This window comes from Gastrolobium bilobum, unplaced genomic scaffold (genome assembly GCF_033153095.1).
Source record: "Gastrolobium bilobum isolate Gb01-03AN ecotype WA unplaced genomic scaffold, APGP_CSIRO_Gbil_v1 utg3966, whole genome shotgun sequence".
In the NCBI taxonomy this organism is placed as follows: Eukaryota; Viridiplantae; Streptophyta; class Magnoliopsida; order Fabales; family Fabaceae; genus Gastrolobium; species Gastrolobium bilobum.
Window position 1 is genome coordinate 238,463 of NW_026898636.1, and position 27,271 is coordinate 265,733.

Here is a 27,271-nt window from a genome sequence, read left to right on the forward strand (position 1 = left end):
GTTGCTTCAAATTGTCATAACTTGGGCTGCAGTGCTCCAAACGAAGCCACGCGTAGCTAATGATTAGGAGAAGACCTTTAATAACATTTGGTCTAAGGATATAAGAGTATGATGTTAAACTTAATTTATTTTATTCCGCAATGTAACATGGTTATGATCACGCGATTGGGCATTATAATTTCGGCATGTTTTAAAATGAAAAATTTAACCGGATTTTAATTGAACCCGTGTGATTTAAACTGCTCTTAATATCATAATGCGATGTTAACAAACTGGTTCTAGAACGAGGTGTTACATATATCATTTTTGTCTAAATGAAAATGGAATCCTAAGAAATGAGATTCTTCTAGAAGATAATCTGCATATGCAAGAAACTAGGTTCCTAAGATAAACCAGGTCAAGAAATTGGGTTCTTAGACTTTATGAGGCAAAGGGTGCCCTTCCATGAAATATTTCGGGTTTATGCTTATAAAAAATTTCTTATGTGATGACAAGAATATAATGTAGTTAATTTGATATTTTTCAAATATTTCAAAGTATTATGAATTTGTCCTGATATATATAGAAGAATTTTTTTAAATAGTACACTTATGAAAACCTTTTTTCACTAGTATCTACACTTATTAAATATCTCATTAAATATGTATTTTCAAATATAAAATGTAGATATTTGAATAATTACTTAATATATCCAAGTTACATATACAAAATATTATAATAATCACTTATTCAGTAATTTAGCTAGAAAATATATATTTTTGTTATATTTATTTGAATGGTTCATACTTCATATTACTATATAATATACGTGTAGTTATGTAATTCAGAAAATAAATAAGATGAAACAAGTATCCTTACAGGGGATGTTACATAAACCAAATGTACAAGTCTTAATTGCAACAATAAGGACTTAGTTCTAAACGGGTGCGTGAGTATATCAGGTGTATAAGTGATCATAATTCACAAATCATGAGTAATAATAGCTTGGTGAGACTAAAAAAGTGAAGGTTATATAAGGTAAATACAGGAAACTAAAACGTATACAGGAAACTCTGCTTATAGAGACTTTACGTGTAAGCAGCCTGGATATAGGAAACTAAAACGTTTCAATTGACTGCATATAACAGAAGTACATAATTGAATAAACATGCTAGCGCGATGTCCAAATATAGACCTGGCCTCCACTTGTAGCTCCTGCTAGCGTCCCAACCTCGTAAGGGTGAGCATCGAATCTACATGGAATGGCAGATATGTGAGGGCTCTCTAGAGTCATAACTGTTTCCCTTCGAACTGCTGAGACAACATCAACTCCTCTTTTCATATTTCCAACGAAGATATACGAGTCATCCCAACCCCATATTGCTCTGCTACCACAAAATCAAGCTCACAAAAGTCAACTTGGTTTTTTACGATAAGTTGGCAATGTATTAGGTATCAATAAGTTTGTAGTGCAACACAAATTCATATCATAACTACAAGAAGTTTCAGATTATGCTGATCAAATAAATTCAATTTTACGTATGAAGAGTGAAAGCTTGATTAAAATGTAAAAATCAGCTCTAAAGAGTTTAGAGTTTAAGTTCCACAGCTTCTGAGACTTCCCAAAAAACCATACCTGAAAGAAGAAATCCATCTGCCAGTCTGATTGTTATGATATGTAGTAGCTGCAACCTCCAAGTTCACTCCACTGTATATACCAATTGTGTTGTCCGTGCTACATCAAGATTATAAAATCCCCATCCAATAAAAATTAGAATTAGGTAAAACAAGGTTTAATACAATTGAGGATAAATTGGAATCAAGTTTAACATGTTGAACTAAAGTTAGTGAAAATGATAAATAAAAGACCCCGCAAGTAAGCATACTCACACTATACCTAACTTTCAGTTTGCAAAAATGGTAATATTTAGAATGGAACAAGCTCCATACCTTGTAGTTGCCAGGCTACATCCAGAAGGAGAGAAGTAAGCAGATTGTACGGCCCTTTTGTGGGTAAATGTCTTCAAGGCGGTGAGCTTACCCCCATCAGTATATCTCAAATCCCAGGTGCAGGCAGTTCCATCAGAGGAACTAGTAGCTACAATGTGAGGGTTTTCACAGTTGAAATCTATTGTATTTATCCTATCTTCATGTAAAACCCAATTCGACGAACATTTACCAATCCTGTTATCCCAAATAGTCAAACCTCCACGACCCTCACCAAAGTATAGGCAGTTTGCCTCATTTTTTGGTTGAGAGAGAGTATATATGCATTCATCACTATTAAATACCAGATCAAACATTTCCTTCTCAGCATCCATTAGCCGAACCAATCCATCATAACAACTAGTGTATATCTGCATATAAAATCATTGATCATAGCATCAGACAAATTCTGCAACTGACAAAATGTAAAGCTGATAAAATAAAGAGGCGGAATGTTGATTGATTTATCTACAATACAATGAGTTGAAGGCACAAATTAATTCAACCAGAATTTTGTCTGGGTTCGGGCACAGGGTAAATCATAAATGTAACAATTGATTCAACCAAATAAGCTTCAGAAGACGATAGTTCACTGTAATTTTAAATTTTAAATTACATTCACACTTTTTGATTACCCACTGGACTCCTGAAAATAGCTAAAAGAAAAAATTACAAAGCAAGTGCAGTGATTTAGATGTGAGAGGGAAAAATAAAGGAAAATACCCATTTATCAAAATCATGCTAGAGAAACACTGTTTACGTGCATTATCTATCCATTGCAGTAAGACCAAAAGACTGCACTTCCTCTACATCCAAATGAGTGTAAAATTTAACCATGTCAGAAAATAATTGCAAAGTCATAATGTTATGCAGTTGCTTTTTTTGAGTCTCTGGATTGCTTATAATTAAAAGAAACTTGACAAATAGACGGTAATTGTTCAGAGTTCAGATACAGCATCATACTTTGGACAAGCAATGTGGTTGAACCAAGATCCCTGAAATGGGAGCCTCATGGGGATGGTATAAATAAACCTCACTTTCTCCAACATTCATGAATCCAATATCCCCATACTTGTTGCCCGCAACAATCATCTTCACACTACTGGAAGGAAAAAACCTCACATTAGTTATCCTTCCAGGAACAACACGTGCTATATTATCGGGATCCAAAGACAGAGATTCCAACTTAAAAGCCTCAATTTCCCCCTTCCTCTTTTCTACACTTGCATCATTAAAAAATTCCCTCTCTATGCAACTACCAAATTGTTCAGGGGATTGAGCTTCCTCATTGCCCATACCAACAAGTGCTTCAACGAAGGAACGATCAGAGCAAGCGCCTCTATAAGCATCAGTCATGGGAAGAGGACCAAAACTTTTCACGGAAGGTTCGATTTTGGTGGGAGATTTGTTAGTGAGAGAGTTGAAATCCACAGCATCTGCATCTAAACCTTTGGAATCAGGTGGGATACCCCTCGTGCGCAGGGAGCGCCTAATCACCACTGGGGTTTCGGTTTTGGGTTTCTTTTCGGATTTCACAATGTGCGATTTGGTTCCAACCCTGCCAATTGCCAATGCCATTCATCAACAACACTTATGAATGTTTAATTACAATGTATAATTCACAGTTGAAAAGTGAAAACACAGAGAGAAGAAGAAGAAGAGGAAGAAGAAAACCTTGGACGCTTGGAGAGTAGTTCGGTGGCTTTGGAACGGAGTTTGAGGGCAGCCATCATTTCATCATTGCGGCGAATATTGTCGAGTCGCTTGCGTTCGTACTCACTAACTTGCTGAGTCGCCATTGAAGAGAGAGAAAGCTAGGGATTTCGAATCACTGTTCAGGTTTTGTTTTCCAATTTTATTTATATTTTTTTGTATATAATTATTATGTATGGGAAGGTGGTTTTGGCGGGAACTGAGACTCGCGGGAAAGGAAATTCATATCCTTTCCTATTTCATTCGATTAGATTACCACCGTGGCTAAATTTTATTTTATTTTAACAGAAAATCATTTATGCATGAGAGAAAGAAACCCTAAAGAAGAGAGAGATACTAACACGGAACCCACTCTTATTTTGTGTCTGTATGACAAAAATATTTTATGCCACAGATGCACAAATGATTTGCCCTTTTTTTAATTCCTTTTTTGTCAACGAGCTGATATAAGTTTTATTTTTAAAAAATTTGATAAAAAAATTTAATTTTTATTCCTTCATTACAATTATTCCATAATTTAAAAGGATTTTCGTTTTATCCTTTAAGATAACACAATTAATTTTCCTACACTCACAATATTTTGTGGGACACACACTTTTTAAAACAAAAAAATAAATAAAAAATTAAGGTACGCAAAATGAATCTCTATAACATTATACAATCACTTTTCCTACAACATAACTCTTATAAAACCCAATTTAAAAAGCACAAACATGTTAAAACAGAAGAGTCAGTGTTCGACAATACGCTCCTAATACGTGTCCTCCACCCGATCAATGATTTTGGATACTTTGACAAATTCGACACGCGTTTTTTAGCGAGTTAGACATGGTCAAATAACATTTTTTTAAATAAAATCACAATTTTATAATTTAAAAAATCACAATTTTATAAAAATATACATATAATAAAAATTAAAATATAAATAATTTGTGAAAACTCAAACTAAATAGAGCGAAGGAAATTGTTACAACGATTCAAAAAGATAAAATTATTTCTTCCTTCGTTTTAAATTAAATCCCTAAATTTATTCAAATTGAACAACACCCAAATAATTCACTCACCAAGCTTGAGATGATAGTTCTCATAAAGTTGGCGAAGATGAAAATGTTCCATTAATTAAAAATAATTGAACTTTTATTTTAGGGTTCGTTTTTCTGCAGTTATTGCAGATAAGTTATTTGCAATAAGCTCAATACGACGTCGTTTCGAGGAAAAAAATTATAGTATTTTTATAATTTTAATTTATTTCAGGGTTATTATAGTATTTATAATTATAATTTTTTAATTTTTTAATCCCAAAACGATGTCGTTTTAAAAGTAAATAGAGATAACTTATCTTCTAGCAATATTTTTCTGTTTATTTTAATGTAGTCTATTAAACTTATGATTTTTTATGAATATTCTATTATTTTACTTTCTTTTAGTCTAATAAAATTGTTGAAAATAATTTATTTACTTTTATTTATTTATTTATTTACTAAATCAACGGATATAATCAATTTTGTTTATTTTTTGGTTATGTTATTGAATATGAAAGTAATATACATCACATATATTATAAATACTATTTAATATTAAAATGTGTCAACATATAGATTTTTTTTTTTTTTTTAAATTGGCGTATCGGAATGTTTTTAAACCATAACTGATTGCATGAAAGTTACAAGCTTCACAATGACAGAAATTGGAAAGCAGAAAGCATATATATATATATATATATATATATATATATATATAAAAATAAATAAAAAAACAAAAATAAACAAATTTTATTTTCTAACTTCTAATTTATCAAATATGATATTATATTTATTTCTTCATTCACTGACATCTAAAGAAAACCAGCTACAACAAATTTTTCATAGTATTACACAATTGTGTGGCCTCTGAGCTAAAGGGAAAAGTGGGAGTGTTAAGCGCAAGATATATCGTTGTACTTGTATCTGTTTCCACTAAGGTTTAAGCTCTGATCGCATCCTATGAAGATTTCCATTCCTTAGATGCTTTTAGACTGTGTAGTGTTGCTGGATGGTATCGATGTCAAGACCCTTCAACTTCACCACAGATTCAACATGTCCCTTGAGTGTGTGGAGTTCTTTGAGCCTGAAAATTTTGATACATCAAAACAAATATATTACTATACAAGATTCAAATTCAGATTCACTAGATGCATTCTGTTAAAAAGTTTTATGAGTTTGGTGTATTGAACCTTGCAGCCTCAGCACGTCTCCTAGCTTGGTCAGCAATTTCAGAATGCTCATGGTTGTTGTTCTTGTGGGATTCTGGAACTTCGAGACCATGCAATGTGCGTTGAGCCAAGGCCCATTGAGCCTCCCTCTCACCCTTTCCATAGTCCTTCTTTGTTGTGAAAGCAATCTGCAATGCATCAACATGATTGCATTATTGCAGTGAGAAACCATAAATTAAGTTTAGTGATAAAGACTAGAAAAGAAAATAACAAAGGAAGTTTAGTTAATTTTTAGAATGTCATAAACTTGTTTCTAGACCTTGTTCTCGAGCATGTTGTCCCAGGCTCTTCCTGACAATCCAAAACGGATTATGAACTTGAGGATATCAAGAGGAATGTAGGTAACAATGCTAAAGATCCAGATTGCTCCAGCCCAACCCCAACCAATTCCATGGATTCTGGCAAAGCCCCAGTGGCAATACACAGCAATGACAGTGGCCACCTAAGTTCAACATTTGCCAAGTTAAAACCATATATATGTTAATTTCCATTGATGATTTCATAGAGAACAAGTTTTCAAAATGGTAGAAAGAAACTAACCAACTGTGCAGCAAGGAAGGCTGCAATAAGCAAAAAGCCAGGGCGTTCAACATAAGACCAGCTCCTTGACCTGGTCACGAAGATGAGTGCTTGACTAATGATACTAACTTGAAGGTAGAGAGCTGAGTTAAGCATATCCTCACTGTCTGCAATTGGCTTGACACCAAAAGCTTTCTGAAAGAACGAGAGAAAACATACATGCATGTCATGTAACAATTCTATATGATGGGGGTGTGTATTCAACTACTAGAATTTCAGCTTGAAGTACTCACAGTGAAGAAATCTGTGTCATGAACTAAATAGAAGAACACCACGGTGATGATGGCCATGTAAGCTCCAAGAACAACTCCGGTAGCAAAGATTTCTTTAAGCTTCCATGAGTCAGGCAAAGGTGATGGCTTCACCCTATCCTTGGAGATGGTCATGATGGTTCCATCGTTCAAGATGGCAATGATGAGGACCATGAAAGGTGAGAAGTCAAACTTCCAGATAAGAGCAACAAGCATGAACCCAAACACAATACGAATAGTGATGGAAACAGCATAGATTGTGTAGTTCTTCATCCTCTGGAAGATGGCCCTGCTGGTTAACACAGCACTAACAATCACACTGAGTCCGGGTTCTGTCAAAACAATGTCTGAGGCACTTCTGGCAGCGTCAGTTGCATCAGCAACAGCAATACCAATGTCTGCTTTCTTAAGTGCTGGGGCATCATTCACACCATCACCAGTCATTCCACAAATGTGTTTTCTGTCCTGCAACCTCTTGACAATCTCATACTTGTGCTCTACATATATATATATATAGCACATATGAAAAATCAGTTAGTGTTAGCCTTATGCAATTTTCTTTTTTCTTTTTTTCTAGTTTAACATAAATTAGATTCAACTCATTACCAGGGAAGACTCCGGCAAATCCATCAGCCTTCTCAATGAGTTCATCAATTGGGATTGATGCAATGGCAGGGTCCTTATTCTCACCAAGAAGGGAGGATGAAGGATACATGTTGGTGCCCATTCCAAGTCTGCGACCGGTTTCTTTGCCAATGGCAAGTTGGTCACCAGTGATCATCTTAACATTGACACCAAGGTCAAGAGCACGGCGAATAGTCTCAGCACTGTCATGCCTTGGAGGGTCAAAGAGGGGCAAGAGGCCTAAGAACTCCCATGAGTCTCCTTCACTCTCCTTGTTCTTTTCTGAAACAGTCTGTCAAAGAGAAGAAAATCCATTAGTTTTGTAAGAGAATTTTCTCATTTTGCTTTCTAACAGTTAATTCATAGTCTCTTATATTAGATTCTTTATTCACCTGTCGTGAAACACCCAATGAACGCAAACCACGCTCAGCAAACTGATCAATGGTGCTATGTGCCTTTTTCAAAGCCTCTCCCTTGAGCCCACAGAGTTCAATAATCTGATATATAAAAAAAGCGTAGGTAGTCAAATATCAGAAAGATACATGTTTTATATATTTAAAGAATAGCTATTAATGCTATATTAGTGTATATTGAATCATATTGGTAAATCCATTACTTGCTCAGGAGCACCCTTGCTGCTTCTGTGCCAGTTGCCTTGGCTGTCAATGTAGGTAATAGCTGTGCGCTTGTCCACTGGGTTGAAGGGCAAGAAATGCACCTCAGTGATTCCTGCTCTTGCCTGAGATGTCACAATAATAGAGCAGAGTTGACAAAGTTAGCCACTTTGCATGCTTCATGTTAACAAAAGACAAGATTAAGGTTCACAAAAAGAATGTCAGTTTGAATCTTGATACCTCCTTGGGGTCGCTCAACATCCCAACAATTGAAGCATCAATGGCATCCTGGTTTTCAACCCTAGAAGCCCTAGCAGCATACAAGACAAGGCTGTCCTTGTCCATGCCTGTGGGGAACACCTGCATTCACAAACAACCTTGTTTAGAACAAAAAGGAAGCTTTTGGTGCAAAGACATCTTAATCCATGCTAGCGAATCTTGAATTCCTAAGCTAAATGCATGTAAAATTGATTTAGGTAAACAACTAGAAGGTTATTTTAATAAATGCAAATGTATATATATGTTTGCTAATTGCTGAGGTATCACAACAAATGTGCCTAGATATCAAAGCTATTATACCAAACCTGAGAATCTTAAATATCTATGCATGGTATCTGGATGTATGTATGTGAAAGGTCTTCAGGAAGAGACCCACTAATGCAAGGTGTTGATTCATGATCACGTTTTGGGCAAATAAAATGTTATAGATTGGTCATTTACCTCAATCAAGGTCTTGTCCACAGTAAGCTTGTTAAGGGTGAGAGTTCCAGTCTTGTCACTGCAGAGAACATCCATCCCAGCCATTTCTTCAATGGCAGTCATCCTCTTAGTGATGGCTCCTTGCTCAGACAGGCGGTGAGACCCAATAGCCATGGTCACAGACAAGACTGTTGGCATGGCAATTGGGATACCTCCAATGAGAAGAACCAACAAATTGTCAATACCTTCTCTGTATGCCCTTTGCTGGATGGGGTACATCACAACAATTTCAATCAACATTCCCACAGCAATTGAGCAGATACAGAAGTTTCCAATGGATGTCAACACCTAATAGAAGCCAATCAAATATCCAAAGATTAGTCCAAAGTTATCACACTTAAGAAACCAATAGTATACAACAACCACTCATTGAAAGCTAAAGAATTAAAGATGTACCTTTTGGAAGTGACCAACATTGTTGGTGCTGTCTACAAGATGTGCAGCCTTGCCAAAGAAGGTATGGACACCAGTGGCAATGACAACAGCCTCTATCTCACCTTGTTTGCAGGTTGAACCAGAGAAGACCTCATCACCAGGGTTCTTGGTGACTGGCAATGACTCACCAGTGAGGGCAGATTGGTCAATCTTGAGGGGATCACCCTCCAAGAGACGGGCATCAGCTGGGACAATATCTCCCAACTTGATGCTGATCAAATCTCCTGGCACCAACATTGCTGCCTCCTCCTCACTCCATTTTCCATCTCTCAAAACCTACAAAATTGGTTCCTTCTTTTTTAGCCGCTGAATCTAAAATTTATATTGGAAATGTGCATGGGAGTGCATGAAAATGAATGAACAAAACAAATGTTATGTTACCTTGGTTTTTGGTGCAAGACCAGCCATTAAAGCTGCTGCGGCATTGCCTGCATTGTTTTCCTCAATGAAACTAATTGTTGAGTTGATGATGAGCAACACAACAATACCAACGAAATCTTGCCAATCCGGTGGCTTGCCCTGTTATATTTACAAGTTATTGTCAGATAAAATTGAAGACATTGTGAGCAATGAAACACATAAACATAAAAGAGAGATGAGAGATTTATAATTACCCCTCCATTGGCCAATGCAATGGCCATGATAGCAGCAGCCTCCATAACCCATGATAGTGGATTCCACATAAAGCCCAAGAATTTAAGGAACTTGCTCTCCTTTTTCTCCTCTAGCTTGTTGGGGCCAAAAACTTGTAGCCTCTTTTCTCCTTCATCTGATGTCAGACCCTCTCTGCTACATTTTAGCTGCTTAAAAACTTCCTCAACAGGAATGTTTTCCTTCACATATACAATACAACATAACAACTTGTCATTGCAAGGAAAGGGGGAACAAAAATATGTAACAAGCTGACCAAAAAAAGCATGCCAAATAAAAAAGTGAATAAATTTAAAATAATGATTTTTTTTTTTTCCCTTACAAGATCAATATTCTCGTTCTTGAGGTCCTCGAATGAGATGTCAGAAGCCATGATGTCAAGAAAGGTGAACTGTGTCTCGTCCTAGTTCCTCTTTCGTACCTTCCCTTTCCTTTGGGATTTTTTCTTTTCTCCTTTCCTTCAAGGAGCTTTTGCGAGCTCCCCTTCCTCTAGGCCCCTACAATCAGAGGCCTTGGAAGGGTAGAAAGCCAAAGAGAAGGAGAAAAAACGAGACAGGAATGTTGCTATGGGAAGGTGACAGGAACCTCAAGGCCCTTGTTTCCCTTTTTATACTTAACGTTGGAGACGGAATAGGCAATGCATGGTTACCCTGTGAATGCTATTATTATCTTCGGAGTGTTTGTTGCATGGCTTTTGTGGTTCACCAAAGTCCCCGGGGTGACGTGTGAGATGCATATTTGCTTGCAACCTGTGTTCACTTTAGTTTCTTTGTTTGAATATCAGGCTAGCAGTTATTTTTGTTAGTTGTTTATTACATGCCAAATTCAGCAAACCAATCATAAACCAGTAAATATATTGTGTGGTTCAAATTTCAAATTGGAATTATCATTTGACCAGGTTGTGTAATAAAATAGACTCATTCTCTCGCACCAGTAACATTATGATTTTAATGGAAATTCTTTTGACAATGCCATTACAAAATTATATACCATGTCATTTTGCAATGATTTTTGTAAACAAACTTTGGTCTGATAGCTCTTCAACAAATATGACTTGGGTACCATCTAATGGTAACGACCGACTAAGAATAAAAACATTGGTAGGTAAGCACTGCAAAATTTTAAGGGTTTAGAAGAAATCTTAAAAACTGAAAATTGGAGGACATAAAAACTGAAAAATATGGACATAAAAACCGTAGCTCCCCAAAAGAATATGGAGTTTCGTACTTTCGTCCCTTTTGGCATATGTAATTTTTTTTTTTCAGTCTTACAAGCGCAGGAAAACAAAAAAAAAACAAGGGTTTTATGTTTATTATTTTACATAACATAACTTCACTTTCCTACACACATATTAAAGAGATAACTTCACTTTCCTACACACATATTAAAGAGATGGAATCCACATATTTTTATTTCTCTTTAGTCATTTTATTTTCTCTCTCCTCATTATTGTTTGTGTTGTAAACTAATGTTATGTAACATAACATTAATAAAATCCAAAAAAACAAACAAAATAAAGCCACCAATATCATTTAAAGTTAGTTTCATCACGTCATGTTATTAGTTCAAGATTAAATATTTCATAATTGGTTTAATTTTGAAAAGTTTAGAGTTGATCCTTTGCTGTCATTTTCATGATTATCACATTCAATTAGGGGGGAAATTGTATAAGAGAAGTGTGTATCATTTTAAAGAATATAAAATCGTGTCATTTTAAATAATAGAAAGAGATAAATCATAAGAGAATAAAAGAAATTTTTTTAAAAGATGTTGAGTTTCACTTTTTTATAAGAATGTAAAATGTGTCATTTAAAATGAGACACCTTTTTCCCAAATTGTATATCCATAATTTTCACGTCTTGATACATCATTAACGTTTTGATCTTCAAATCAGTAACTAAATAAAAGTCATATAATCCCATTTACGTTAGTTAAGGCAAAAACGCCAGAAATATAAATACCGTACAAAATCCTAATTATTTATTTACAGCTAAAATTCAGACCCCATACTTAATTACAAGAGATTTTTATGACCACCTTCAAGTTCAAGATGCATGGCTTTTGAACTTGTACCTTATTGTCGCATATCTGTTCGAAAATAATATACATAGAAAACTGGAGAAATGTCACATTTATGTTCAAAAAGTTGAAAATACCAAACTATGACTTCAACCTATTTCTGTGTCGTATTTAGCTATTCCAAGCAAGATGCATTTTAAAGAGAAAAATTTAAATTACAACCATTAATTGGAAAATCATCGAAGTTAATGTTAACAACTACATGATTTGTTACACATGCATATGTATTTTATAATGATGTCAGCTATTGACTTCTAATCAATGTTTTGTACCTACACACTTTTTCTTCTAATGTTAACCCCTCACTTTATAGTACGGAAACAAAAAAAAGCACAAGTAAGTAACTACAAGGGCATTATGAGAAAAGCAGTAGATGTAACAGCTTCATCACTGAGGCAACGACCGGATGCGTGAAAGAATAGATCCCTTTCTCCGCATATCACGGACCCAACCCAAAAAAACCATCTTTCTACATGATCCCCAGGTCCGTACTACAGTTGTAGTTATATCAGACACGATCAACAACTCAAAAGTCTTTTTAGTGCAGATCTAAGAAACTATCAATATTCCTACAAAAAGTGGAACACTTGACCTTAACATTCAGTGTCCTCTAAGGAGTAATGACTTTGCTTCTTCAACAATAAAAGACAGTATTCTCCATTGGATAAGCTGTTCTAACACTTGCCACAAAACAAGACGATGCTAAAGGCATTTCAAGAGACAGTTCCCCACTAGATACTCCAAACCATCCCGCCTATGATTAAAATCACTTAAGGTATTACAATCTAGAATCATGCAGCTTGCTTCCACTAAAGCTCCAATTGACCCTTTTGGCTGCTTAAACTCTATTGTGTCCCAGCTTCGGTCTTTCTACGAGTAGCATACCACGAATGGGTAGGGCTAATTCCCCCAGCCTGACTATAATGGATCTAACCAACCAACTTTAATAGCATAATGAAACATGCAAGGATATCGAAATCAAAGTCAGCAAATTTGAAACAAGATATTCATAGTAAGCATGCCTGTGCAGCCGTGCAATTCTACTGTTGAAATCATACAACATACGCGGCACAACTAATGTATGCATACAAACATACACTGTCACTGGGTAATATCCCCTAGTTGAGTGCTAAGACTTTTACCAGCAATAACAGGTAACAATCACCATTCAAGATTACCATAATATAAGATTTTCATCAACCATATGAATAGCAAGTGGAAATTAAACAAAACAACGGCAACACATGAAAACCTCCATCACTGTTTCACATTAATAATAAAATAAAAATAAAAAGTTACTGTGAAGTGAGAAATAAACGAGGGGGAAAACACTCATCCTAATATTCATCCCTTTGAGACCAGAAAATGGATCAAAGTTACAATCTTTCAATCTTAGGATTACGCTAATAACCTAGAATTTCGGGAAGAGGTTGTTCATCCACATTAAAATCCGAGTTTGGTGCGGCGCCAGTGCCTACGCTTAGCATTATACCTGAACATAGAAGAAAAACAGCAAGAGTATGATGTAAATGAATGAGGTTACAGTAACACTCTGAAATTCGTAGGAAGTTGTTGTAACCTAACCTGATGGTGTTGTCAGTGCGCATACGGATCCAATAAGGGATGGGCCTGTTCTGCCTCATCTTCTTGGCAAGCTTCTTCTTGATCCTGAACGTCTTGTGAGATGGCTACACATCAAATCATGATATCAGATCAGAATCGATAAGCTTTTGCAACAATTCACAAAACAACAATTCATTCTCTCCTTACCATTTTCGCTGTCGCTGATCCAACACGAGAGCCGCAGCACTTGCTTCACAATGAAACCCTAATTCCTGTCTTCTAAATTCTAATGGCAGCTGCACTATTTTACAGTGTCATGTGGATTGGACCGGGTTCTACCTTTTCAGCTGCTTTTGGCCCATCTTGTCGAAACTATTCGGCCCATAGAAGTCCATTAACCCCTCTAACAGTAAAAATAAAAACAATAAAAAATTGTAAAGTTTTTCGTAAGAAGTAAAAGTTATTTGAATATAATTAAAAAATATTGGTTTTAAAAAATTATGTTTTAAGCTGTTTGGATACAATAATATAAAACAGTTGTTGTTTCTCATCATAAAATTACAATGAACGACATAGAAGACTACTTTTCATGACAAAAAATTACTTTTGGTAGATGTTCCGATTTTAAAAATACAATTCACAATTATCATATTCATTAATTTTCATTTAAAACAATTTGATTTGAATGCTATTATTTATCAAATAACTATTCTCTAAAGGGAAAAGTGTTTTTTATTTTAAAGAATACAAGTTTGTATGAAACTATTGTGTTTTAGTCATTTTTACCTTTTTAAATTTATTATTTATGGGTTCGCTTTTTTCTGAGTTATTGTAGATAAGTTATCTGCAGTAAGCCCAATACGACGTCGTTTTGAGACGAAAATTATGGTATTTTTGTAATTTTAATTTATTTCAGGGTTATTATAGTCTTTGTAATTATAATTTTTTAGTCTTTCAATTCTAAAACGATGTCGTTTTGAAAGTAAATGCAGATAATTTTTCTGCATTAACTGCAGGAATATTTTTCTGATTATTTATACACTAAACTAAAACACAGCAATTTAAGGTTATGTCCTTTAGAATAACAAACATTTTTCTTTTTTTAAATCATGTAAAAAAAATTGTTTCGACAGTTATTAAAATAAACAATAGAGAAAAATATTTGTAATTATAAAGGGCATATCTTTGTGTTATTTTAGATTTAATTATGTCGTTTTGGTACCTAATTAATATTTTTTGCATTCATTTCCTGTAAAAATTATTTTATTATTGTATTTTAAATTAATATATAAGAGTCAATTATATAAGATAATATGTTTGTTATTATGTAACAGGATTAAAATAGAGAATTAAAGCATCTCCCTTATAATCGAGGAAATTTGTTTCACGTCCGTACATTTAGTGGTGGGCTTCGGGGACAGCGCCCCTGAATTTCTTTTTGTAAAAAAATTTTAAATTAACGCTTGAACCCGCTCATAATCTAGTTGATTCCTTAACAAAAGGATGAAGAAATCATGGGAATGGGTATGTGATAGGGGAGGAAGAATAAGTTTTCTCTCTAATCAATTTGCGTTGTTTTAATCATCTCTATACGTTGCTACGTTGCTAACTACTATAAGAATAAATATCATTTTTAGTCCCTAACAAAAAATTTGGTCTCCACTTTAGTCCATTATAAAAAAAGAGTCACATGGTCCCTATGAAATTTAAAGTGGATCTATTTTAGTCATTTTGAGACTAATGCAGATCTTTTTCGAATTTGTGAAGGATCGCGATTTTGATTAAATTGATTCACTTTGAATCTTTTAGGGACCTTCTTGAGACTAATTTTTGGTAAGGGACTAAAATAGGGACCATATTTTTTTGTTAGAGACTTAAAATGATATTTACTCATATTATAAATATTGAACTAAGAGACAAATAATCACTACAAAAGAAAAATTAAAATCCAAATATTAGCACTCGGCCATTGGCAATTAATCACAAATTTAACATGATAGTAATTAAAAAAGGGGTCATAAACTTTTGTGATTGACCGAATCAAAAATTTATCTTTTTCATTTTTCCTTTTTCTTAATTAGAATTTAACCTTTTGTTTGTATTATGGAAAGCATATGACTAGTAAATAATAACAATATAATCTCTTTATTTTAAAATAATTTTTTTATTTATTAAATTTTAATTATTTCAAAATATTTGTCACTTTAAACAATTAACTTTTGATATTTTTCATAATGTAAAATAAAATAATATTAATGAAATGAGATAATGTACCATAGAACAAACTTATATTTACTTAAAATTAAATAGTTATTTTTAACGGGACAAAATCCTTCCACAACGTTGTCAAATTAAAAAGTTTGATATTAAATCTTGATATTTATGAATCTAATAATTATACATTATTAAACTAAATTTATTAATTAATTAATCAGATTTGTAAAAATCAACTGTTATGATTTAATATTTGATACAGATGTTAAATGATCCTGTCTCAACATTAATTATTATACAAAATTGTACGCACGATTATTTTAAAGCGTTGGGAGTAATTTTATCAAAGTGAATGTAAAAATAAAATAAATAAAGAAAAGAAAACGGGTGGCAGCACATTTTTTGTTTTCTTTTCTTTTCTTTTCTAAAGCAATGAAATGAAAGTATAAAACCTCAGTTAAACCTTAATCTAGAATGCTGCCTCGTCTTCAGTATCCTCTGTGAATAGGGTTTCTACTTTCCAAAACGAATCAGAGGGCTTTCGATTTGGTTGCTCACCGATTTAACGGTGTTTGATTGTGCATTTTGCGAAAATGCCTCGTCCCAAAAGAAAAGCGGTCCCACCAATCATTTCTTCTGATGTTGATTCTTCCGTTCGTGGTACTTTCATTTCTTGTTTTCTTCCTTCCGATCGATTCCCGCTAAAATTAATAATGAATATTATTTATTTATTTTATTTATTTATTTTTTTAATCACGGGGCAACGAGTTTTCCCTGCTGGAGTTGGCAAATTTCGATCTTGCTTGATCCCCTGTATTGATCGAAGTTTTATTCTTATAATTGGGCTGTGTTTTCCTTCATTTTTTCGGAGACGAAACTGTTTGTTTAGTTCGTGGGTATGCGCTTTAAAATTTAAAGCATGAATAGAAAAGGGTTTGATGTTGTGCTATTGTAATTCAAACTTGTTTGATGCAGTTCAAGTGTAGCAGTGTCTGATAGACAATATAACAGGAAAGGATGGTGGTGGTGGTTTCTATCTTCTTTTTGGAATGCTTTCCATTGATGACCTGAAGTAGTAGATATTATTTGCCTATTTATGAATCGTTTGCATGTGATGTGATAGTTTTATTAATTAAATTGTACATGTGATAGACCTAGGCAATGGTTGGTGTTGTAGGAATTCCAAATAATGATTTTATATTATTTGCTTTATGCATTTTACAGATAACTGCAAGCACATAACTTGAAAGGTAACTTGTTTCTGATATAGTAGCACATGGAATCCGAAATTGTAAAAACACGCCTGCGCTGACATAAGATTGTCTGATATGATATTCCTATGAATCATATCACCGTGGTTTAAAATCTAGAATACCAGGAATTCATATCTTGTGCATGTTGGTTTTCCGTTATCGGGCACTATATTTTGCTACTTGCTACTATACTATGGTGCCATTTATCAAGACAACCTCAATGTGTGTAGCTACATGGTGATATTATCTAAGAGCAATTTTTAGCCTGATACTTCTATAGTTCTTCCAGAGTGCTTAATCTATTTATGGAGGCCTATAATTAAAATACTACATGGTACTTTGATTTATTTTCACACCCTTATTACCTCTTTTCTCTCAAATCAAATCTATTATTCTATCTAGGGATGAGACCTACGTTGATGTTGAGGGGGGCAGCTGCAGCCCTATATATGAAATTTTTTTGTACCCTTTTGGTTAGATTTACTGTAAAAAATTATTTCAAAATAAATAAACTATTTGCACCCCAAATAAATAATTCTGGTTCTGCTCCGCTCCTTATTCCTACAAAGTATCAAAATTAAAAAAGGACTCAGAAAGTATGCTTCAATATTTCACAATGTATATCGTCCTCTTTATTTTGCGTTACTGTTTCTAGCTTTTTTATATTGTTGTTGATTTTTTTTTTTTTCCTTTTTTTGTTGTAGCATTGCCTTCATTTTGCTGAGTTCTTCTTGGTAGTAATTATTTCATTTCATGTTATTATTCAGAACCGAAGAAATCAACTGCAAAGCATTTTGATCGAATAGATCACCTATTTGAATCGTACATAAATAAGTCATTGGGCTTGATTGAGTAAGTATGTGAAACCATCCAGCCCCTTCCCCTTATTTCAGTCTATTGCATGCTTTAGTTGTTTTTTGATGTGGTTTAGGTTTGAGAATTTATTATGCTTGTTATATTCAATTGCTTATTGAGAACTTTGCTTATGTTTAAGTAACATGATTTAATTTATCCCTTTTCCTGTGTTTGTTTGTGGTGGTATTAGGAGAATATCTGCGCTTGGTTTGATATGGAATTATAAACTGTCCAGGTCGAATTAAATTTTTTTGAGATTAGTTTACGAATTAGATACATTTTCTACATTATTATAGAAAGATCTTTGGAAAATCACACAGGGATGCACGCTGAGGTCCAAAATTTTATTTTTCTTTATATTTGATAGTTTGTTTTGTGCCTCCATCCTGGTTAAAGTTTATGTCACTCTTGATGCAATTCTTTATACTTTTTGTTTGGTTGGTCAGCCCAGAAGGCATTGAAGCACTCTGTAAAGATGTGCGTGTGGACCATACAGATGTTAGAATGCTGATACTTGCTTGGTACGTAACTCACTGGGTTTCTTACCCCTTTACCTCTATCTAACTGATCTTTTAACCTTTATATATACATATGATCTTATCAGGAAAATGAAAGCTGAAAAGCAAGGTTACTTCACCAAGGTGGGTATAGAAAAGTATTGCTTTACAATCTTTTTTTAGTAATACACTGCTGAAAACATTTAGATAAACAACATGCATGCATTATTAATTTCCCACTGTCTATTCTACTGAGACACTCATGGACCAGATCATAGCTTTGTGCTTTGGATGGAACCGTTTGTTTATCACTAATGTAATGATATATTTCTATATGTACTATGTTTTGATAGTATATACTCACATTTATTCTTTTTCTAAGTATTTTTTTATATATATGTGATCCCAAAGTGATGAGGAGAGGCTTAACCTCATGTTGAGAAAAAAAAAAAGAACCCCTCACTGAAAGACAACTCCCATTTGTTCCTTTAATTTGTGAGTAAATAATAATGGATTAACCATAAGTGAAATTGGTAAAGTTAACAGTATGGCTCTACTGTGAAACTTTGTTGTACTGAGCTCGTGAGTCGTGACATAAGTAATACTCTTGACAATAGTACTGAGAAAATGAGGGGTGGAGCAAGACGGATGGATTCTGCTATATATATTGTGTCAAGTGGTCATTTGATGTCCTATGTAAGATACATCACGTGACAAAATTCTAGCTTCAAGGAAATAATAAGCTTGATGTTGTAGGGAATCATTTGCAATAATCCGATGGTAGGAAAAAAATTCTTTGTTCCAAATTTATAATGAGAAAACTTTAATAAAATAAAACTTCAAGCATGGGTATTGAAAATCATTGTTGTGATTATTTGTGTTTTACTAAATTAGAGGTTCATGCTTACATTTGTTTCCATTTATATCAGAAATGGGCTTGCCCACAGTTGTTGGTATGTTTTAGGAGATCTACAATAAAAGACAGAAGACAAAATCCTTTCAAAGTTAGTACACAGTATTAATTGGATGTAAGGAAATAATCTTTTGGAATCAAGTTCTGCCTGATTCCTCTAGGATAAGATTTTCTTAAGAGATATTTTAAGTGTGATTGTAAGTTGGAATGAACTGCTATGTTAATGTTACTTTTGGTCTTTTTCCTTTCCTGTATTTCTATGTTTCTTTCTTTATTTTTTGGTGGTACATTGGATGTGCAAGCACATGGGTAGAGGAGAGATATAGGTGGTCTGGTGGAGGATTGAACCCTCAAACAACCTCATCAGTCATCGCATCCAAAACTTCAAGACTTGGGCTGATTTCAATTGAGCTATGAGCTCGTTGATGTGGACATCTATCCTTTATATTCATACTGATTACTGAAATACTGAATTCCCTCCAGTAAATAAAATTTCATTTTATTCCAATAACGGGCTGAATCATGGACTGAGATGAGCTTCTTATTGGATCCACTTTGAGGGTCATTCTGAAAATAGTTAAATACTTTTTATTTGTTTAAATCTTGAAAATCATGTCATATTTGGTTATCAATTTTGCGCCTTGTGTGAAAGCAATAGACTGCTTGATGTCACGATATGGTTGAACCACAATCCACTTATACTGTTGATACGCCAACTCATGTCATCATCAGTTGAGACTTGAGACAGCTTGAGTTTCCTTATTTTAATATTTCTTTGTTTTTGGATATGTCATGATCACAGTTTCTTCTTTCTCTGAATAGGATGAGTGGCGAAGGGGGCTCAAAAGTTTAGGGGCCGAAACACTCACAAAATTAAGAAAAGCAATTAATGGACTGAAGAAAGAGGTTTTTTTTTTTTTTTTTTTTTTTCCGGTTATAAATTACTTAGTAAAGTTTTCAGGCATTCTTATTTTGATTACCATTGAAAACGGATGATGTCCTTCAAGAAGATTTCTGGTGATACTTATTTCCTTTGTGTGTCTTGGTTAGGTGACGGTACCAGAGTGCTTTGAGGATTTTTATTCCTATGCATTCCAATACTGCCTAACAGGTAAGCTTAGTATTGGTGGGCTTCTATTTCAATTATAATGTAGATTTGTTGTGCTACATTGATGCCTTCATGTTCTTGTTAATTTCATTCTGTAACTGCTTGATCATTGAATAATACTTTCAGAAGATAAGCAAAGGAGTGTAGATATTGATACCATCTGTGAGCTGTTGAATGTTGTTCTGAGATCTGAATTCCCTGGTCAAGTCAAATTATTAATTGAGTATCTAAAGGTGGGTAGGTGTTTATATTAGTATTATTTTTTAATCTTCTATTTTTAGTTAATGCTACTCAGCTCCTCGTGCTTGATCGGTTAGAAATGTTGATCAAAAGCATGTTATTATTCATATACCTTAAATTATTTTCTGTCTGATGGTTGAAATAATTTTTTGACAGATCCAGACTGACTACAGGGCTCTAAACATGGATCACTGGAGAAATTTCTATCGTTTTTTCAAGGAGGTAATCCCCCCCCTCCGCCCCAAAAAAAGGAAAAACAAAACAAAAATATTACGTACATAATTTACTACTGGTTGAGTTTACTATCTGATTCTGAGGGTAGTAGGAGTCTGGGTAAATTATGAGGCCCTTAGCAAATTAAAATGATAGTTCAATCCTCTGAATGAAAAAGTGAATCACGTCTAATTGTCTATGATGTTTATTATCTTGTTTGTATAAATTGGACACTCGTACATTTGATTGATGAGAGTAGGTGTGCATCATTTAGTCGCATGCAGAAAGAGTGTTTTGACTTTTTGTTGCTTCCAGGTAAGCTTTCTTGATCTTCAAAGTTATGACTCCAGTCAAGCCTGGCCAGTGATCCTCGACAATTTTGTTGAATGGTTGAAAGAAAAAGAAGAGAAAATTTAGTTCTCGTCACCTTGAAGTTTCAGATCAACCTTAAACTGCCAACTTCGAACCAGAATACTGTTTGCAGCGGATTTACAATTGTATATGGCTGTTCTGAGCAATATGTTCGCATTTTTTCTGCAAAAGTTGTTCTGATCAAGCCCATGTAATAACAATTTCATATGGTGTCAACTGTCAAATGTATCGAGTTTTTCTGACCTGAACATATTGTTTTTCTGCAATTTTGTTTCTTACTGCTCATTTTTCAAGGTCTATATGTACGTTCCCCATTTTATCAACTAAACTTCTTCCTTCCTGCATTTTTTGTCTGTTTAACGTTAACCTTAAATAGAATTGAATCTAGAATCTTGACGTGTGAAAGTAATCGATCAAGAACTTGCGAGTCTTATATTTCTTCCACTGTCCGCCGAGTTATTATATGTTCAAGGTATCAGTAGTACCTTTAGTAGTCAAATATTTTCTGGTAGCTGATTACACCAATGGACTTTGGCCATTTATTGACTGACTCAACAATCACTAAATATTGAACAACTCATTGGAACAATACTCATTTATAGCGTGTTTGGCTTTTCATTTGTAAACTTTTCAAATTATGGTTTACGCAAAAAATTAGTCTCTTGTAGTCTTTTGTTTAAATCATGATTTTGTGAGTTTAAGCGAGAAATTAGACCGTTATGTGGCGTGGTTTTAGACTTTTAGTTGTGTTTGCATTCAAAATTCATTACGAGAAGTTGAATGATTGAAACTTGAAAGGCTGATTATTCATTGTTTCTTGTTTTAAGGTGTGTTTGGATAAAATTTTGATAAAAAGTGCTTTAATGATATTTTATTTTGAAAATTTATTTTCTAGCTTAATAAAAAAATTATTGAGACAAATTTTTTTTGACATTTTTAAAGAATTGTTTAATTATCATAAACTTTAAAAATAATAAGGCACACCAGTACAATTTTTTTAAAATTAGACGCTTTTTTGCTATTAGTGAATTGATTCGTCATAATATTTTGTGTGTTATTGAATAACATTTGACTTTAAGAATAAAATCATACTAAACTTTTACACGGCTGCCGCTGTGCAATGATAATTTCTAAAAATATAAAATTGAACGATATATTAAGAGTGTCATAAATGTACCCTTTAAGAGTGCCATAAATGTACCCTCTAAGAGTGTCATATTAATGTACTCGTGTATAATAAATTGTTGAAAAGTATTTCTCTCTCTTATTTTATTCCCTCTTAATTTCTTATTTCGTATCAATTCCTTAATGGAATATAAAATATATATATAAAGATTATTATAACCCTGAAATAAATTAAAATTATAAAATACCATGATTTTCGCCTCAAAACGATATCTTATTGCGGTTACTGCAGATAACTTATCTGCAGTAACTACAAAAAATCAAACCCTTAATTTAATGTCTTTCTTACTCTAAAATATGAGCAACTGATATACAAGTACACCGGCTTTTTGACCCTTATAACCCTTTACTAATAATTAATTATCAAATTGACCTTCATTATAAACTATTTCAAAAATTTAACCCCCTCAAAAAACATAACACCAATCTGCCCCTGTTTGACCGTTGACCACGAAGCCTACCCGGGTACATCCCTACCTACCCGGGTATCTTTTGAAATTTTTTGTCTACCCGAGTAGAGAAGTGTGTACTCGGGTATTGTTCTTGATTGCTTGAATTATTTACCCGGGTACGGATGAGTGTACCCGGGTAAAAAGCACAAACCAAATTAAAGCAATGAACATTATAATTGACTGCATTCGTTTCCCATTAAATTTTACCACCAAGATCTAAGTCAATCTATCCTTTAGCCTCACCAAGTTCAACATCCTTGAGAGGACTCTTTTCTACTCCATCCTTCAATAGTCTAATTCTTCTTCCGTCAGGCTGTTTTTCACTTGAGAAAATGTCTTTGCATTGGACTGCTTTTCAGCTTCCATAGCCCAACTGTAAATTATCATACCAAAAACTGTGATAATCATTCCCATTATATTCTTGAAAGTTAGCTCTGAATCAAATAGCAGCCATCCCAATGTCAGAACACATACTGTTTTCATGTGGCCTAAAACCTGGAAGGAAACAGCTGAAAAGCGCCCGATGCAAAGGTACTGGCTCACATTGCAAAATACAGCTAGCAAACATGAAAGAAGAATGCATAACTGCAGATATTTAAAAAAATAAAAATAAAAGAAATGAATAATCCAACACTACATTATTAAGGATAAATACATAGGGAATACAACAGGTTAAAGTTAATAAGGGAAAAGGAGGACCACTTACCTCAGAATCTTTTGATATAAGAACAAGATTTACCCGGGTACACTCATCCGTACCCGGGTAAATAATTCAAGCAATCAAGAACAATATCCGGGTACACATCTCTCTACTCGGGTAGACAAAAAATTTCAACAGATACCCGGGTAGGTAGGGGTGTACCCGGGTAGGCTTCGTGGTCAACGGTCAAACAGGGGCAGATTGGTGTTATGTTTTTTGAGGGGGTTAAATTTTTGAAATAGTTTATAATGAAGGTCAATTTGGTAATTAATTATTAGTAAAGGGTTATAAGGGTCAAAAAGCCCAAGTACACCTGTTTACTTCTAACTTCTAAGGTAATTAAAAAGAAGTGCTGATTGTATAAAAAAAGTTACTAATATTTGGCTTTTTGACCATTGTAGCCTTTCATTAATAAAAAATTACAATTTTGTCTTAGTTTATAAATTATTTCAAAAAATTAACTTTCGTAATAAACATAACACCAATCTACTCCTGTTTGACCGTTGATCACCCAATTATCCAGGTAGACCACCCAGTTATTCAGGTAGAAAATTATTTACCCGAGTACATACCCGATTATCCTGGTACATATCTTTATTTACTCTGGTACACACACGATTACCCTGATACATATCTTTATTTACCCTGGCACACACTCAATTACCCCTTTTTTTTTGGTACATACATGTCCTTATTTAACTTCTGATACATATTCTTATTTTTTACGTGTTTGCATATAATTGGTATGTGAACATGTGTGATGCATAGGAAAAATTTTGGAGGCTTAATCACAAGTTAAAAAATATTTATTGCTTTTCATTAATTTATTTTAATTAATTGAAAATTAAAAATCAATATTTTAAATGTTAACTTTCCTATTCGATAGTTTATATTTATATTTTTTATTTTTTGTGTGGAGAGTTTCTATCTTAATTACTTAACTTGAGGCATAAGGGAAAATGTTAATAAAACATGAATTTTTGGTTGAAAAATTAAGTTTATTTTGTGAAAAATTAAAGAAAGTTCAAGTCAAAAAAATTATTATAAAAAAATGATGATCAAACAAATAAAAGAAAGGTAAACGGACGTTTTATAAAGAATAAACGTAGGACTCAATAAAGAATCACAAACTACACCAAGTTATAACTTATAACTCACAATTCACTAAGTTGGAAAAAAATTTCCTCAAAAAAAAAAAAAAGAAGTGGTGGAAATTTTCCCGCTCATATGTTTTGTTCAATATGAGATTTAGGTTAAAAAAAAGAAAAACTTCGTGTGCTGAATGCTGCCCGATTTCTTAGCTGTTGATGTTGAATATGAAGTCTGAACTTCCCCTACATGATGAATAGAATGATAACGCGAACATGCAATTCAGCTTTCAGTTCACTGCTCCACTCTCTTTCATGCAAGTATCCATGCCTTCGAAGCTGCATTTTGTCAACCAAAAATGAATGACATTTGTTAACTATGTTGGCAGTATTGAATATTATCTTCAACTTTCTAACCACAAACAAACAAGTTATCACTTTTCCCCCTTTCGTGGTGTGATTGCATGAACATGCATGCTAGGGAGGAATAAAATATTATTTCTTTTTATTGACAAGTAATGTGTATAAAAGCTAACAATGAGAAAGAGAATTAGTATTAACGGATAGAAAAAGAACACTGATATGAAATAAGTATTTATAAGGCATTTATAATTTTTTTTATTGGGGCGTTTATACTTATTATCATTTTAGACTTATCACTATCACTACTGATTAGTTATCGATGGATCAATTTGAAATCAATTGTTAAAAAATGAAAAAAAAAATTATCTACCGTTAATTTTAAATTAATCCAACGATAATCAATCAGGCAGTAAGAATAACAAACTTAAAATGATAATAAGTATAATATTATTTTTGTCCGAGCTATAAACCATCCAAATTTTTCCTAATTTGTCATACCTTTAACATTAATTATTCTAAAACATATGCTATTTATAATTAATTATACACAAAATTATGAATTATCCACGCACACTTTTTTTTTTTTGGTACAGTAGAGGGGCAAAGCCACACACACATTTTGTTTACCTTGAGTTGAGATTTTCCAATCGCTACTATCATAACCAGCAGCCCAAAAGAAATAGCCACGAAGGGAAAGAGATTGAGCAAACCCAACCTTGACCGTTACAGTTAAGGGATCATCGTACCCAATCCATGAACTCCCGTTATAACAATAAACCGACAACGTTTCAACGTCGTACACAACGTTTGCACCCGTTTCGTTTTTGAAATCCAACACTTGAAAGAACGCCATCGCACCATCCAACCCGGGACCCGACCCAACAGCAGGCGCCCCGATTCCATGCACGCTCGGGTCCTGCAGCTGCCACGTCCTCCCATAAAGTACCAAACCCATCACCATCTTCTGCGGAAGAGCCCCGACCCGGATCCACGACTGCAACCCATACGCCACACTGACGTTACTTTTCGGGTCGAAAAGCGCACTCGGGGCTCCGGTTTTGTTTTCCCACGACCCGTGAAGATCGTAGCTCATCACGTTGACCCAGTCGAGGTTCTGGTTGATGGAAGCCACCGGGTACGTACGCGGGGTACCGGAGAGGAAGAAATCCACGGCAAAGTAAACGGCGGCGGTGAGAAGAAGCGGCGGCCGGCCGGCGGCGGAGGCCTCTACGGCGATGGCGTGACGCCACTCTTGGAAAAGTTGAGCGAGGTCGTTCATTTCGTTGGAGCTTCGAGGGAATTCCCAATCTAGGTCAACACCATCGAAACCGAAGGTTCTTGCAACGTCGATGGTGGAGTTAATGAAGGTTGCGCGCGTGGTGACGTTGGAGGCGATGTTAGCGAAGATTGCGGCGGTGTTTGAACCACCGATGGAGATAAGTGTCTTAACTGAATTAATTAGGAAGCTGTTGGTGAACGTTGTGAGTGTTGTTGCTGTGGAATTTGAAATGTCTAGTTTGTATGTGACGTTGTTGGGTTCAATGAAAGCGTAGTAAACGTGTGTGAAGAGTGATGTGTCTATGGCCGAAGAAGGGAAAACAGGGTTGTCGAGCCAGTATAAACCTTTAACGGCCGTGGTTGATCCAGTGGAACAACTCGTGGCTACGGCTAAGAGAAATGCTAGAGAGAGAAACTTCATAAGATTGAGGCTTGCCATGAAAAGAAAGAAAAGATAAAAATGGGTATGGTTTTTTTATTCTGTAGGCTTGCTTGCTTGGGTTTAAGGAGTGATCAGCTAGATGGAATATATATATATATATATATATATATATATATATATATGGATACTTTTTCTGCTGCCGTAGTAGACAGTGTTGTTATTTGCAGCTGATACAGAAAAGTGGGTCCAACGGCTTAAAAAAAATTCAGAATTCGGTTCCGTATCCTAGGATCCGATTTCGTATACTATACTGACTACTTGCTGTATGTGCAGCGGCTGCAGAAATCATTATGCCTATATATATATATGGTTTCGATTTTCTCATGCGGTAGGAGAATTTTTTCATGCTGTAGACACATCTTATGTGGGGCCCACATCTATTAAAAAAATAAATAAATAAAAGAAAATATTGCACGAAAGTTGAAGAGTCACTAATAGGAGAAAACAATTCTCCTACGACATGAGAAAATGTTTTTCCATATATATATATGAGACATAATATTTTTACACCGGTATAAGAGTTAGAAGTCTTACACTCACCAAGTGTGGTGGCTCAGTTGGTAGCATGGGACTAAGTGGTGGGAGAGGACCTCGGTTCGAATCCCACCAACACC

The 27,271-nt window shown here is 34.3% G+C and overlaps 5 protein-coding genes across 6 annotated transcripts; 1 reads left to right on the plus strand and 4 right to left on the minus strand.

Annotated features, from left to right (window-relative positions):
• Positions 1 to 1,150: 1,150 nt before the first annotated feature.
• Positions 1,151 to 3,778, minus strand: LOC133317913 (uncharacterized). Its single transcript, XM_061519814.1, has 5 exons — positions 3,640 to 3,778; positions 2,929 to 3,523; positions 1,930 to 2,336; positions 1,616 to 1,714; positions 1,151 to 1,364 (listed from the first exon to the last, which is right to left on the minus strand). The coding sequence occupies exons 1-5, from the start codon at positions 3,762 to 3,764 to the stop codon at positions 1,151 to 1,153; spliced, it is 1,440 nt and encodes a 479-aa protein (XP_061375798.1). The 5' UTR covers positions 3,765 to 3,778.
• A 1,909-nt stretch (positions 3,779 to 5,687) lies between these two features.
• Positions 5,688 to 10,215, minus strand: LOC133317874 (ATPase 8, plasma membrane-type). Of its 2 annotated transcripts, none has more exons than XM_061519757.1 (14): positions 10,165 to 10,215; positions 9,806 to 10,024; positions 9,573 to 9,710; positions 9,153 to 9,467; positions 8,718 to 9,044; positions 8,238 to 8,357; positions 8,000 to 8,122; positions 7,776 to 7,880; positions 7,366 to 7,675; positions 6,742 to 7,256; positions 6,470 to 6,643; positions 6,189 to 6,371; positions 5,891 to 6,057; positions 5,688 to 5,784 (listed from the first exon to the last, which is right to left on the minus strand). In XM_061519757.1, the coding sequence occupies exons 1-14, from the start codon at positions 10,213 to 10,215 to the stop codon at positions 5,688 to 5,690; spliced, it is 2,844 nt and encodes a 947-aa protein (XP_061375741.1). The 2 variants fall into 2 exon arrangements, with proteins under 2 accessions (XP_061375741.1, XP_061375742.1); XM_061519758.1 differs by having other exon boundaries at positions 6,470 to 6,639; positions 6,738 to 7,256.
• Positions 10,216 to 13,161: 2,946 nt separating this feature from the next.
• On the minus strand, positions 13,162 to 13,780 carry LOC133317908 (large ribosomal subunit protein eL39). Its single transcript, XM_061519809.1, has 3 exons — positions 13,692 to 13,780; positions 13,506 to 13,609; positions 13,162 to 13,413 (listed from the first exon to the last, which is right to left on the minus strand). The coding sequence occupies exons 1-3, from the start codon at positions 13,692 to 13,694 to the stop codon at positions 13,365 to 13,367; spliced, it is 156 nt and encodes a 51-aa protein (XP_061375793.1). The 5' UTR covers positions 13,695 to 13,780; the 3' UTR covers positions 13,162 to 13,364.
• A 2,407-nt stretch (positions 13,781 to 16,187) lies between these two features.
• Positions 16,188 to 21,457, plus strand: LOC133317900 (uncharacterized). Its single transcript, XM_061519801.1, has 9 exons — positions 16,188 to 16,358; positions 17,719 to 17,803; positions 18,253 to 18,327; positions 18,411 to 18,447; positions 20,039 to 20,122; positions 20,267 to 20,327; positions 20,451 to 20,557; positions 20,721 to 20,786; positions 21,093 to 21,457. Exons 1-9 carry the CDS (start codon positions 16,292 to 16,294, stop codon positions 21,192 to 21,194), a joined length of 684 nt encoding a protein of 227 aa, XP_061375785.1. The 5' UTR covers positions 16,188 to 16,291; the 3' UTR covers positions 21,195 to 21,457.
• A 3,430-nt stretch (positions 21,458 to 24,887) lies between these two features.
• Positions 24,888 to 26,654, minus strand: LOC133317890 (nod factor hydrolase protein 1-like). Its single transcript, XM_061519791.1, has 2 exons — positions 25,565 to 26,654; positions 24,888 to 24,913 (listed from the first exon to the last, which is right to left on the minus strand). Exons 1-2 carry the CDS (start codon positions 26,652 to 26,654, stop codon positions 24,888 to 24,890), a joined length of 1,116 nt encoding a protein of 371 aa, XP_061375775.1.
• Positions 26,655 to 27,271: the final 617 nt, after the last annotated feature.